Source organism: Taeniopygia guttata, chromosome 33, assembly GCF_048771995.1.
Source record: "Taeniopygia guttata chromosome 33, bTaeGut7.mat, whole genome shotgun sequence".
NCBI classification, from domain to species: Eukaryota; Metazoa; Chordata; class Aves; order Passeriformes; family Estrildidae; genus Taeniopygia; species Taeniopygia guttata.
The window spans coordinates 2,855,840-2,869,257 of NC_133058.1; the positions used below are offsets into that span (position 1 = coordinate 2,855,840).

Genomic DNA, 13,418 nt, shown 5'->3' on the forward strand with positions numbered 1-13,418 from the left:
TGCTGAGACACATGCACAAACAATCTTTTTTGTTCTTCAAAAAGATAAAAATGCCTGTAGTAAAACTTACAGTAAAGTAATATTGTCTCTCAAACTGTTCAAGAAAAGGGACATTGGAGCTTTAATGCCCCAGTGTGAGATGATGAATAAAATCTTCCCCCGAGTTTGCACCCAGTAATAAAATACTAATTTTTTTTTGACAAAACTAGGTAGGTCTATATGAAAACAGCTCAGGAGGCTCTCACGGTGATGAGGACAGAGCAGAGAAGAACATTAAAGGTGAAGTGTTAGTTCCCTGAATTAATGCCCTGATGGAGCCAAATTGTTTTGCAAAGAGACATAACAGTTTCTTCCCCTTGTTTCCAAGTGTCTGAGTCACCCTGTAACTCATAATCTGCACTAGTGCAGATCAATCTGACATGAGTAAGTAACATATCTGGCTCCTGTGCTCCAAGCCACATGTCTCCAATGTAAATGGAAGTCAGGAATACAGAAACAGCTGTGGGAAAAAGAGAAGACAAAAATCAGAACAGATATTCTTCTATTTCCCCACAGGATTACCAAGCTAAGCTGCTTGGTACCTCCTGGACTATGTTTTAAAAGAGTTCCCTAACTCTTTTCCTAGCTGGAAAATCTGGAGTGGCTTTGCCCATGCAAAGCCAACGATCCTATTCACAAGAAGGAACAAACCAGTTTCCTGTTAAATAAAGCAGTAGGAAATCTGACCTGTCAGATACTCTCACTGACCAGCAATAGGGATCAGCATCCAGGCCCACGTGGAGCTGGGTGTTTTTGCAGACTATTTTCCCTCTTGGAATTATATTTCTTTCACACCTTTTATTCCATTTTAGTCCCTGAAAGGGAAGTTTCTTAGAGGGAGTGGGAGTGCTGAAGTGTCAGAAAACCTCACAGTGTGGCCACGCTCTGTGCTGCCCACTCCTGCCCCCGTCCCACCAAAGACACAGCTTCTGCTTTGGGAAGCCACGAGCCTGGGTGGATACGGGAGAACTGATTGAATGGATTTAAAAAGCCATGGAATTTCCTAGTGTCTCCCACCACTGCCTTGTAACATAAGTGATAAGAACAAGACAAGTCACCTGTCTTGTCCGCATCCTCTTCCACCGCTGCTGATAGGCACAGAGATTTCAGAAGAGTCCAGCTCCAGGGACTCCAGGCTGGAACCCTGTTCCAAACTGGACCACCCAGCCTGGGCACGAGAGAAGCTCCTGAAGCCTGGAGCAACACAACCCACACATGCACTAAGTTACAGGCATCACTCCACAAACCCTCTTCACATCTTTCTGAGGAGTTTTAAAGGGTGAAGGAACTGTAGAAAAGCTAAAGCTTTTACAGAATCCCTAAATACATGACACTTTCTTAACTGATACAGAACATTTAAACAAACCTACAGAAGCTTTAATGTGCACCAAAAGCAGCTGCTGCTGCAGGAAACCAGTGCTGCTTTAAGAACTCCCACTCCCAAGTTCCTTGCACTTTTTGTTCACAAAGAGAACAAGAGAAGTCACACAAGTCCTGGCTTGTTTTCCTTTCTTCAAAACTGGTGACAACAAGAGACACCAACTGTTAACTTTCACTTGCTTTACTTATTTATTGTTTTTACTTACACATCTCTTTCAGATCCCCATTCACAGCTTTGAGCACAAAGCCTCCAGGCACTGCTTCTTCTCTTAAGATTTCATTAAAAATACCCCTTTTCAAAGCCTGACTCAAGATTTGCCACTAAGTTTCATTTTAAAGCTCTTTCCCTTCATAAACTGCGTTTCCCCAAAGCTTCCAAATTGTGTTCAAAGGTTCAAAATCACCACAAGGAAGATCCAAAAAATGTCTTTCCCTTTCCTTTCCTCCTCCCTCAAGGTATATCAGCCAGACAGAAGGTGTTAGTCCTACTTCCAGAGAAGTTTGCCTCATTTGAACTGCTGGCCTGAAACAGCTACAACAAAATACACCTTGCTGGAAGTATTTCAGCACTTACTGAGCAATTCTTTGTTTCAGTCCTTCTGAGCCAGGGCCCGCAGGTCCTCCTGCAGCTGCAGCTCTTTGCTGACAAGGCTCCATGTGTGCAGCAGCAGCAGCTCCCTGCTGGAGAGGACGCTCTCATTAACTGTGTAATGCCTCATCTCCCTAAAAGCCTCCACAACAACAGCACAGTATTGCAGCACAGAGCTGAGGGTGCTGAACAACCCACTCAGCTTGGCCAGATCTACATTAGTCCTGGCAAAGGAAAACACGAGTGCCATGCAAACCATCACTACAGCTCTTAATCCCTGCTGTCAGAATGGCCAGGAATTAGGGACGAAGGATTTGACAGCAACTGGGCATCACATTTTACTTTATTCCCCGTGTATTCAAACACCTAAATCCTCCTGTCAAAGAAATCCCATCCAAATTCACTACTCAACACACAAACTGGAGGTGAAAAAAGCCATCTAGCAGAGATAAAGAAAGCCTCCTGACCTTAATAAAGTTCAAACTGGACAGAGGATGAAATGCAAACCAACTAAAACAAAAAACAAAACAAAGAACTTACCAAATATGTTTGATAAACGCGACCAAAACACACAGAAGTTCATTTACAAGCTGAATAGGAAGAAGTTTCCTATTCTCCTGGGATTGATTCTTGTTTTCTCTCATCTTCTAAATTTGTTAGCCATAGAGTATGGAGTAAGAAAATAATTTTATTTATCACCTTGTTCTCCAGAAACCCGAAAAACAAAACTGTGGTAAGCGCATTTCTCTCCCTCTCAAGATTTTTCATAAAGGTGCACGGAGAGAAATAAAAGAGAAAACAATTTCTATTTCTGCTCCTTGTTTTTCCTATGTGGAACGTGTTTGGAGAATTGTTTACCTGGAGTGAGTGCTTGATTGGATTCTGGTGAGGATTGTTTGAGCCTGATGGCCAATCCAACCCACCTGTGTCTGGACTCTCGCGAGAGGGTCTCAAGTTGTGGGAGAGTAAGAGTCAGAGAAAGTAGTATGCACTTTTAGGATCTTCCTTTTATATAGTATACTAATCCATTGTAGCATAATTATAATAATCATTCAGCCTTCTGAATTGAGTCAGACATTGTCATTTCTTCCCATTGGGTTTTGCCTGCATTTACAATACAAAACAAAATGAAAAACAGAAAAGAAAAGAAAAGAAAAGAAAAGAAAAGAAAAGAAAAGAAAAGAAAAGAAAAGAAAAGAAAAGAAAAGAAAAGAAAAGAAAAGAAAAAGAAAACCACATTTGAAAGGCAGATCCTCATCAGCAGCTGGTCCATCTCCTAAGGGGGACCATATTCTAGTGCACTTTTGGTGCACTTGCCTGAACTTGTCAGGGCACTCTATGTTAGCAGAAGAGATTCTCTGTGAGGGAGAGGCAAGGGGAGGAGAAATAATGTTCTAGACAGCTCAAATCCATTACTGTGCAACTTCCTGTGAAGGTGGTCCTGCGAGAGGATGGGAACTGGGGGTGCTTGAAATTTAAAAGGTAAAAACACCAGCACAAGGTGTCATTTTGCTTTTTCAAGGCAGTGATTTCCAAATCACAAAGCCCCCCACCATCATCCCACCTACCACAACCTGAAAGCGTCTTGATTCTGGTTTCAAAAACACAAGGGAGGCCTCAGAGTTCAGCAAGTTCTGCCAGGGCAGCCCTTGGCACCCCTGTCTCCATGTCTGTCACCCTTGCTTTCATCCCCAGCCACAGAATTCTTCTACTGTGGGCAGGAAAATTGTTCCCATTTCTCCTGTACTTTGCTGATTGCCTTTTCTCTAAGCTGTGCAGGACCCACGTGAGGAGGCTGGGATCCTCTGTCAGCTCATAGGCAGCTCTGGTGACACGGAAAGCACTTTGTAATATTTCCAGAATACAACTCTGAAACAGAAAATGCAACTTGTTCTTTTACAGCCAAGACCTAATTATCTAACTTAAAATGAGCAATTTGGCTGGTATCTGATCAAATTCCAGGTAAAATGAACACCACCTGTTCTCAGGAACTCCAGAGAAGGAAAGACACTCGCCCTTCAACACTTCATACTACAGGTGCTGCTCTTACAAGAAGTATTCGGGTAGCAAGAAAATTTTCTCTTTTTCTCCAAGGTTTGATACCTGAAATACTCAGGGTGGATACTCCCAAACCTGAGAGCTCCTGACATGCGAGTTTCTCTCCTGCTGAAGCACTGTTCAGGTAACAAATGTGCTGGCTGGGGAATAGAGACCCCAAAAAGAAAAGGCCCCGACTGCAGGAGCAAAACCACGGCACCCACGTGAGGCTCCATGATGGCAGGAACCTGTTCCAGTTTCAGGGGATAAGGATGGGACTGATTTAGACACAAGCAATAATTTCCCCCTCCACACATACACAAAACCAACAAGGAACAAATTTTCAAGAGGACCAAGGCAGAGTCAGCGGTTCTTTTCTTTTTGGTACTTGAGATCTTGAAGCCATGCAAGCTTCTGTGGTTTGGGGTTTTTTAGAACTTTCTTTTCAAATTCTTACCTGGGAGCCCTCGACACACAAAGGACTGTTGAAAAAGGACATGGATTGTCCAATGTGACACTGCAAATTCCTTGAGGAGGTCAAGCCCCGCTCAGATACATCCAAGCCATCCGTGTGCTATCTACCACATTCCGGTCCTGAATCCAAACCCAGCTCTTTGCTGCTCCCTGGGAAGGAAATGGATCCTATCCCATTGAAAACCAGTACATCAGCCCATTCTTCAGCCAGCACACCCTGTCTCTCTTTGTCTCACACCTGGACACCTGCTCCAGATGTATTCTGCGAGGGACAGGATCAAAACTCCACTTAAAATCCTGAAATAGAACCTGCATTGCCTTCCCATCATCCATGAGATGGGTGACCTCATGGTAGTGGCATAATCAATCAGACAGGAAATTCCCTGACTGCGGACTCATGACTGACACCATGAAAGGTTTCAAGCACCAGCATTTTATTATTCCCCAGTTACAAACTTTTATACCCTTTTCCCTCACATGCGTAATATCTGAGTGCCCTTTTACTCTTTTGTGGTTGGTCAATAACCATCAGCATTCCGTGCTTCTTTTCCTTCAGTGCTGTTCACCTGTCTTATACAGCTGCACCTCATTGGGAATGAGGCTCGGCTGCAGCCCCATTCCCTGCGTCCCATAATCTGTTCTCCTACATTCCCCTCTGTTATCTCACTCTGCCCTGGCCAGGTGCTGGCACTGTCCTTCCATCACTTCCCAGTAGTGCCAATGATGGCCTTTCCCGCTATCAAGATCAGATTATCAGGGCTGGAGTTTCCTGGAGAGTCCAATCCCTTCCTGTCAGATCAGAAAGGGCCAGAGAACACTGAGCCAGCGTGGACCTCCTTGTCTTTCAGGACCTTGGGCAGAGGATTTAGGGGCTTCCTGTTGGGACATATTGGGATGAATCCCATTGTCCTGGCTTGTAAGATAAGCATGTATTCAATTTGCCATCTGTTGGAGGTTGGGCAGTTTTCTTATCTCTTCCAAGAACAATGTCTCCCTCGGGGAAGTTATCTTCTGTTAATGGGCCATGGAATGACTCACTGCGTGACTGGTAAAATTGCATCATCCCATTGTGAGATGCTCCACCCAGAGGGAGGAGCCATGCATTCCTACCTGCAAAAAATCAGCACTTTTTGGGACACCAGGGCAGCCCTTTGCTGGATTCCCAGAGAAGCAGCTTTCTTCTCTGCTAGGTTCCCAGAGGAAGGCCAAGCTGAACTACTACCAGACCTTCAGGGAAAACTACACCCTTCTACAAGTCACCGCTTTAGCAGCATTTCATCTGCCACTCCAGGAAGAACAGCCACCATTTAACTGAACCACTACCAACACCCTGACTCCTCAGGGTGTCAGGTTTCTGACTCTACCACTAGTTTTGTTTGTACTAATTACATTATTATTATTATTATTTTTATTTAGTTTTTCTCCTAGTAAAGAACTGTTATTCCCATTTCCATATCTTTGCCTGAGGGCCTTTTATGTTTGAAATTGTTGTAATTCGGAGGGAGGGAGTTTACCTTTTCCATTTCACAGGAGGCTTTTGCCTTCCTTCACAGACTCCTGTCTTTTTAAACCAAGACACCCATCCAACGCCACAGCGTCACAGATATTGTTCTGGTCCAAGTTGTCCCAGGCAATGCCACATGAAAGATCACTGTAACAGCACTGTCCTTCTCTTGTTGGAAATCCTTTGGCACCCAGAGAAGCCAGTGGTACTTGGCAGAGCCAGGGTCTGTGGGACAAGGACACTGGGAACAGCTAAAAGCAGAGAGGGTGCTCAGAGAGCCGAATTCCCACAGGATTCGGCCACTCCAAGTGGGCCAAGCCATGCTTGGCATGGCTTTGGGCATCAGGGTTCTGCTGGCCCTGGTGGGCTGCAGAGCCACGGAGGGCCGAGCTGAGTGTCAGACACCCCTGGAGAGCTGGGAGAAAGCCTGTGGGCAGGACACGGGGTCCCAGTGACCTCCCATCCCCAGTGCCAGCGTGGTGGCCACACCTGTCCTTCCAGTGGCCCCACAACAACTGGTCTCCCAGTTGCTTCAGTGCCTGGAAGGATCTCTCAACCCTGACTAGGTGCCAAATCCCAGCGTCCGGCTGGCCATGACCCTGTCCAGAGGTTATGGCCAGCCCGGGTCCAGAAGTGGCCGTGCCAGGAGGTCAAGGAGGAGGCAGTGAGAAGAGCCCAGCAGGGCAGGGAGGCGAGGCAATGAGGGGGCAGAGGGAAGGGAGGGAAGGCATTTGGTCCCAGAGGGCCAGGCCAGGCTCTGCTGGCTCTCAGGGTGCCCTGGATGGGCAAGATGCTGCCAGGTTCCACCTCACCACATGCCCCTACTGTCCTCTCGTCCTCCCCACAGCCATGACCTCGGGACCAATGGCTCTGCACATCCTTGCCTCCTCTTCTGCCAACACAGTCCAGGGAAAATACTGCCACTACTACTGTTGGTAAATGTGCCTGATAGGCTTGACACACATGAATTTCTTTTTCTCCCTACCTGTGATTACAATTTACTGGGAAGGGATTTGATGGCTAAAATGGGAATGTCAATTATGACTGTGAAAGCTGATGAGGAAGCTACGGCCCTTGTAACTTTGTGTCAAATGTCAGAGAAGACCTATGCTGAAGTAAAGCCAGAAGTGTGAGCAGTCCCACAGAAATGCAGAAAATTAGATATGCAACCTCTCCAAATGACTTCGAAGCCACCGGGACAAGTGGTGTCTAAAAAGCAACACCCTGTTTCAAGGGAGAGAAGGCAAGGGGTCACAGCCTGTTGCTGAGCTCCTGTTCAAGGCAGGTCTTTTGGGGCAACGTATGTCTGCCTAGAACACTGCCATCCCTGCCCAGTAACAGCCCGGCAGAATTGTAAAGATTTTTAAAGAATTTTAAAGTGTTAAAAGGCAGATGAACTGAGTCTCCTGCCCTAGCCCTTCCAGACAGGGAAAAAGAATTTGAATTTTGTGTGGATGTTGAACAGGAGCATGCCACAGGAGTTCTAGTGGAAGAACACCACAGGGCTGCACTTGAAGACCGATGGCCCATCTTTGTAAAATGTTAAACCCCTCAGCAAGGGGTGGCCCCATGGCCTCCCGCGAGGTACGATCTCCACACAGATCCTGGTTCTTATCCTTGGATCCACAGCGCGGTTTTTCCTGGATTTTAGCCAGGGCTTCCCCTGTGTAAGGGATAGGGATATGCAGGAGGAGTCTGTTGGGCTCTCCCCCACCACCATTAGCAGTTTCAGGCCTCCCAAGGACTCCTGTATCTCCCTTTTCCCCACCAATATCGCTCTTTAGCTGAAGTTGCTGACAAGGACCAGCCCTGAAACACCAAAATGGGTTTGTTGTTTATTTCTCGGGTCCTCAGCCCTGCGTGGGACTCGGTAAGTGGGTGCTGCAGAGGCTCCGGCAAGGCATCAAAAACGCCGGCCCCACACCCAATGGTGGCGCAAGATCTCCTCCAGCTCCGGCCTGTCCGCAGGGTGCTTGGCCAAACACCATCGGATCAGGTGCTGGAGCTCTGGGGAGAGAAGCCAGAAAGCGCCGGTCACCGCCAGAAGTCTCCTGCCCAGCTGCCCCCGTCACCCGCGGGGCCCGGGCCGTGCCGCGAGCGCTCTGGGCCGTGCCGGGCTCCCGACCGGCTCAGCCCCGCGCGGGAGAGCGGCACGGCGGGACGCGGCCGCCTCCTCCGGCCGCCCGTGCCGCGCTGACCCCGTCGGCACGGGCCCCTCCTGCGGCCGGCCCGTGAGGGCAGATCCACGTCCCGCGGAGCTGCGTGAGGGCCGCGCCGGGCGTGCGCCGCCACTGCCAAAGCCCGCCGGCTTGAGGCCGGACACCCACCTGGAGAGAGCTGCTGCCGGAAGAAGAGCTTCCCCAGCACGATGGCTTGGTCGTCCTGGAAGGGGAGGCTGCCGCAGACCATGACGTACAGCAGCACGCCCAGGGACCAGGTGGTCGCCGCGTGGCCGTGGTAGCAACCCAGCCAGGTCCACTCAGGCGGGCTGTACACGCGCGTTCCTAGGGGAGACAGGCGGCGCTGGCCGGGCGCAGGCTGCTGCCTTCCAGAGCCTGGCACCAGCCTCCTGACCGAGGCAGGGGCTGTGCCCGCGGCCACAGCTTCCCCCCCGAGGCCACCCCGCATCCCCCAGCCAGCTGGCCAAAAGCAGGAAACCATTCTGCGAGGCCAAGAAGGCCAGCAGAGCAGCCCAGACCCTTGTGGGCCCGCTGAGCCCAGGGGCCGGGAGCCGCTTTTGCCGCCCCCTCTCTCGTCAGGGCCGGCAGCCGCCTCCTGGGGCACGGCATCCGCCCCGTGCCAAAGGGCAGCCGGCTGAAGGCCGCGGCCCGGGAGGGAACGGGGCCGTGCAGTGCCTGGCACCGGGAGCAGGGCCCAGGCCATGGGCTCACCGGCAAAGTCCGTGAAGGCCCGCTCCTGGAGGAAGGTGCCGCAACCGAAGTCGATCAGCTTCAGGTCGCCGCTCTCCGGGTCCACGAGGAGGTTCTCCGGCTTGATGTCCCGGTGCAGGACGCCGCAGGCGGTGCAGTGCCGCACGGCCTCCAGCACCTGGCAGAAAAGCCAGCGCGCCTGCTCCTCGCACAGGAACCCCTGGTCCTGCTCCTGCAGGAACTCCAGGAGATCCCGTGATGCCCCCGGACGCTCCAGCACCAGGATGAAGCTATCCGGCAGCTCAAACCAGTCGAGCAGCTGGATGATGTTCTGGCAGCCAGAGCCCACCTTCTCCATCAGCACCACCTCCAAGGGCACGCGGGTGCCGTCGGGCTGTGAGGAGGAGAAAATGAGTCCCTGCGGCAGGTGCTGCTGCTGCTGCTGCTGCAGGCCTGGGGCTGTGCTGCGCCCTGCCCGGGATGCCCCAGTGCCCCCTGCCGCAGCCTCCCAGGCGCTTGCGCTTCCTCCCGCCCGGGGGATGCTCGGGGCTGCCCCTGCCCGGCCCCGGCACCGCTGTTCGGCGTGCCCAGGCCCGCGGGGCTGCGGCTCCGCACGCTGAGCCCGCCCCGGGATTCTCCCTGCCCGCCACGCCCCGCTCTGTCCCGCTGGCCCCGCTCGCTCACCAGCTCGTCCCACTGCAGGACGCTCTCCCGGGCCACGCGTTTGATGGCCACCTGCGAGCCATGGGGAGAGGAGGGCTGAGCTCCAGCCCTGCCCCTCCCCGCCGCTGCCCCTCCGCCCAGGCCCGGCCGTCGCGGCCACTCACCGGGCTGCCGTCCGAGAGGCGGATGCCCGAGAAGACGGTGCTGAAGCCGCCGCTGCCCAGCTGCGGGCCCAGCAGGTACCGCTCCTGCCGCTGCCTCCTTTGCCCTGCGGCCAAGAGCGAGCCATCAGCCTTGCGCCCAGGACCCGCCCCTCCCGCAAGTGCCCGCGAGTGGAGCGGGCCGGGCCCCCGCGGGCCGCCGCGCTCTCACCCGCTTCCTGCTGCGCGCCGGGCAGCGGCCACCGCCCTGCAGCCGCCGGGCTGGCGAGCGGCAGAGCCGGGCCGGGGCAGCGCGCACAGGCGGCTGCGGCAGCCCCGGGGCAGCGGGGCAGGGCGGCACCGGCGCTGTCCCCGGCGTCGTGGGCTGGGCTCTGCTCCTGCCGACGGCCGGGGCTGCAGCCCGAGGCTTGGCACGGGGGAGACCCAGGAGCGGCTGCAAAGCAGACAGGGCGTTTTCAAGCTGGGCCATCGAAGGCACTGGAAACAGCCAGCGACTGGGCTGCTCTCAGGGGCCCTGGCCTGGCCTGGCCGCGCCCCTCCAGAGCCCCGGCGGAGCCTCAGGCAGCTCCTCAGGAGATCTCACCTGCTACTAGAAAGCCCTTCGTGGCACTCGAGGGCTGTCTCGGGGCAGCTTCCTGCAGATGGAGGAACCTCTGAAGGCTCGTCTCCACCACCAGGCTCGGGCTGTTTCCAGCTGGCAGAACCAGCACAGCATCCTGGCTGTCCTGGCCGCTGTGGGATGACCACAGCTGGCTCCAGGACACTTGCTGCCCCGTCAGCTGCTCCTGAGCAGGCTCCCCCACATCGGGCTGGGCTCCCATTTGGACTTGTGGGCTTTCGCCTGACACGTAAAGGGTCAGGATTGCGCCCGTGTCGTTGACGTCCGTGAGTCCAAGGGAGCTGGGAGACCTGTCCGCGGGCTCTGCTCCTTCTGCAGGCTGACAGGTCTCACTGAGCCTCTGCGAGGGATGGAGGCTGTCAGAGATAGCAGAGGCTGCTGGCAGGGTGCAGGGTCTCTGACAGCCTGAGGTTCCTGCATGGATGGTGGTGGCTCCCCCCTGCTGTGCCATCCTTGCAGGCCTTGAGGCTCTCCCAGGGATGGAGAATCTCGCTGGGAGCAGCCTCTGGAAGGGATGGAGGCTTGTGGAGGAGCTGGCTGAGGCACAGCAGGGCAGGTGGCCTCGCTCCAGCAGCTCCTTCAGCTCTTTCCACAAGGCCTGCCACATCCCAGAGTAGAGCGGCGCACGTGTCCCGTTGCCGTCCCAGAGCTGCAGCATCAGTTCCTGCAGCTCCCGGGCCACTGCCAGGCAGGGGCCGCAGCCGCAGGGGCTGCCCAGGGGGCTGGTGGGAGCACGTGGCTGCTCGCCAGGAGCAGCCCGAGGCCTGGGGAACCTGGGAGCCGCAGGGGCTCCTCGCTTCCTCCGTGAGCCTCTGGGCCGGGCCCTGGGGCGCTTGCTCCACTTCACTCTCCGTGTGCTCCGGCTCCGTGGTTGCCGGTGGCCAAAGGCCCACCAGACAGCCACGGCGGCCAGCAGCAGGACAAGCGCAGTCACCAGGACGTCACCGTCACCCATGGCTCCAGCACGTCCCATCGCGACTGCACTGGCAGCTGCCGGCGCTGGCCTGTCTCACCCAGCGACAGCGCGGTGATGTCACAGTGGTGTCACAGTGCTGCGGCCAGCACAGCCCTGGGACATCACAGCCCTGCCCGACGCCAGCGCTCTGCCCTTTGTGCCATCACAGCCCTGCCTCAGCCCCGCCCTCCGCAGTGCCCCAGGAGGGGTAAGGGGGCTCCCTATGGGCACTTGCCAGCTCTCTGGAGCAGAGTGGGTGGAAGATTCTTCTGTAAGAAGGACACAGGGATGAGGAGGGGAATGCTGATGGTCTCACCTCCTTGCTGGCACAGCATGGGACATGGATTGTCCAATGTGACACTGCAACTCCTTGAGGAGGTCAAGCCCTCCTCAGTAACATCCAAGCCATCTGTGTGCTGTCTACCACATTCCGGTCCTGAATCCAAACCCAGCTCTTTGCCGCTCCCTGGGAAGAAAATGGTTCCTATCCCATTGAAAACCAGTACATCAGCCCATTCTTCAGCCAGCACACGCTGTCTCTCTTTGTCTCATACCTGGACACCTGCTCCAGATGTATTCTGCGAGGGACAGGATCAAAACTCCACTTAAAATCCTGAAATAGAACCTGCATTGCCTTCCCATCATCCATGAGACGGGTGACCTTATGTTAGGGAAGCAGTGAGTGGGAGCCAGGGTGCGCTTGAGTTTCGGGAATGCCGCATCTCCTGGTCTCCTCATTTCCCAGGCAGACCCTGCCACGAGGGCGTGGCCGAAGCGGCCCGAGGATCCGAGCATTCTTAGGAGAATGGTGAGTAGCAGACTCGTGGGTTTGTGGCTGCTGTGCAGCTCAGATCATGCAGTGATGTTTGGTGTTCTTGATTGTAGCTGGGCAAGGGCCACAGGTCGGTGACTGCAGGAAATTGCCAGCAGGGGAGGCCGCCTTCCTTCGTACCTGATGTGGATTCCCTTCCCCGGACATCCTAGAGATTTTTTTAGGATTGGTGACTGATAAACACAATGTGTTTTGATGGATGGTTTTAGTTAGTGGTGCTTGTTTTGTTTTGGTTGTGGAACTATTTATCTTGGGGTTTTTTTGTGAGTATTTTAAATAAGGTTTGACACAGTGAGTAGGACTGTCATGTAGTTTATTTTTTGTGAAAACATAAGTATACCTTTAGGTTATGAAATTGACAGGACTACTTTATTGACTACTTACCAAGTCTTTTTTAGGAGTAGGTTTTTGTAAATCTGATTTTGAAATTAAAGAAGAAAAATGAGAAGACGAAGGAGGTAGAGAAGTTATCTCCTTCTAGGATAGAAAGGGTTTAACACAGAAACTGCTTTGTCTAATGCTGCGTGGGGCATTTCCGTGCGACAGCCGGGCCGCCCGCGGGGCTCGGCAGCAGGAGAGCCCCGAGCCGGGCAGGGCGGGGCGCCGGGGCGGGCTCGGGGTGGAGCCGGGGCTCTGTGAGGCTCCCCCTCCTGTCCCTCTCTCTGCCCCTCTTTCCTCCTCCCCGTATTCCTCTTCTTTCTCTCTTTCCCGCATTTCCCACTCTCCCCAAAGCAGCTCCGTTCCCTCCCTTTCCCGCTACCCTTCCTTCCTCCTCCCCGTATCTCTGTTCTTTGACCCCCAGACCGTCCCCTCCTCTCCCTCCCAAACCCGACCTCCCACTGCCCTCACTCCGTCCTGTCCCTGCCCCGCTACTTCGTTCTATTCCCCCTCTCTCCCTCCTCTGTCCACCGTCCCTCTTCCTTCCCTGCCGGCCTTTTCCTTCCCTTCCCGCTTTCCTCCGCAGCCCGACCTCCCTCCCACCCTTCCGCATGCCCCGCTCTCCCTCCTCTCTTCCTGCCGCCCCTTCCCTTCTTTCCCCCGCAGCCGCGGGGCTCGGGGCGCGGAGAATAAAGCCCCGAGGGCCGGAGCCCGGCGCCCCCCGGCCCTTGCGGGAGTCCCCGCCCGGGGCCGGAGCTCTCGGCGGATCCCCCCGCGCCGCTCGGACACCGCCCGGCGCTGCCGGACCTGCGGCTCCGCCACCATCGCGCTGAGAGCGGCCCCGCTCTGCGCCGTGCCGGCCGTGCCGCGTCCCCGCCGCCTCTGCCGCTCCCAATTTCTGCCCCTGGCCTGCGACA

The 13,418-nt window shown here is 54.4% G+C and overlaps 2 protein-coding genes across 3 annotated transcripts in view; one reads left to right on the plus strand and one right to left on the minus strand.

The window, feature by feature from the left end:
• LOC140681273 (uncharacterized) overlaps nucleotides 1-13,418 on the plus strand; it is a 319,254-nt gene that overhangs the window by 36,930 nt on the left and 268,906 nt on the right. The window lies entirely within an intron of this gene.
• On the minus strand, nucleotides 2,010-11,309 carry LOC140681228 (uncharacterized). Its single transcript, XM_072920689.1, has 3 exons — nucleotides 11,282-11,309; nucleotides 8,233-9,388; nucleotides 2,010-2,232 (listed from the first exon to the last, which is right to left on the minus strand). Exons 1-3 carry the CDS (start codon nucleotides 11,307-11,309, stop codon nucleotides 2,010-2,012), a joined length of 1,407 nt encoding a protein of 468 aa, XP_072776790.1.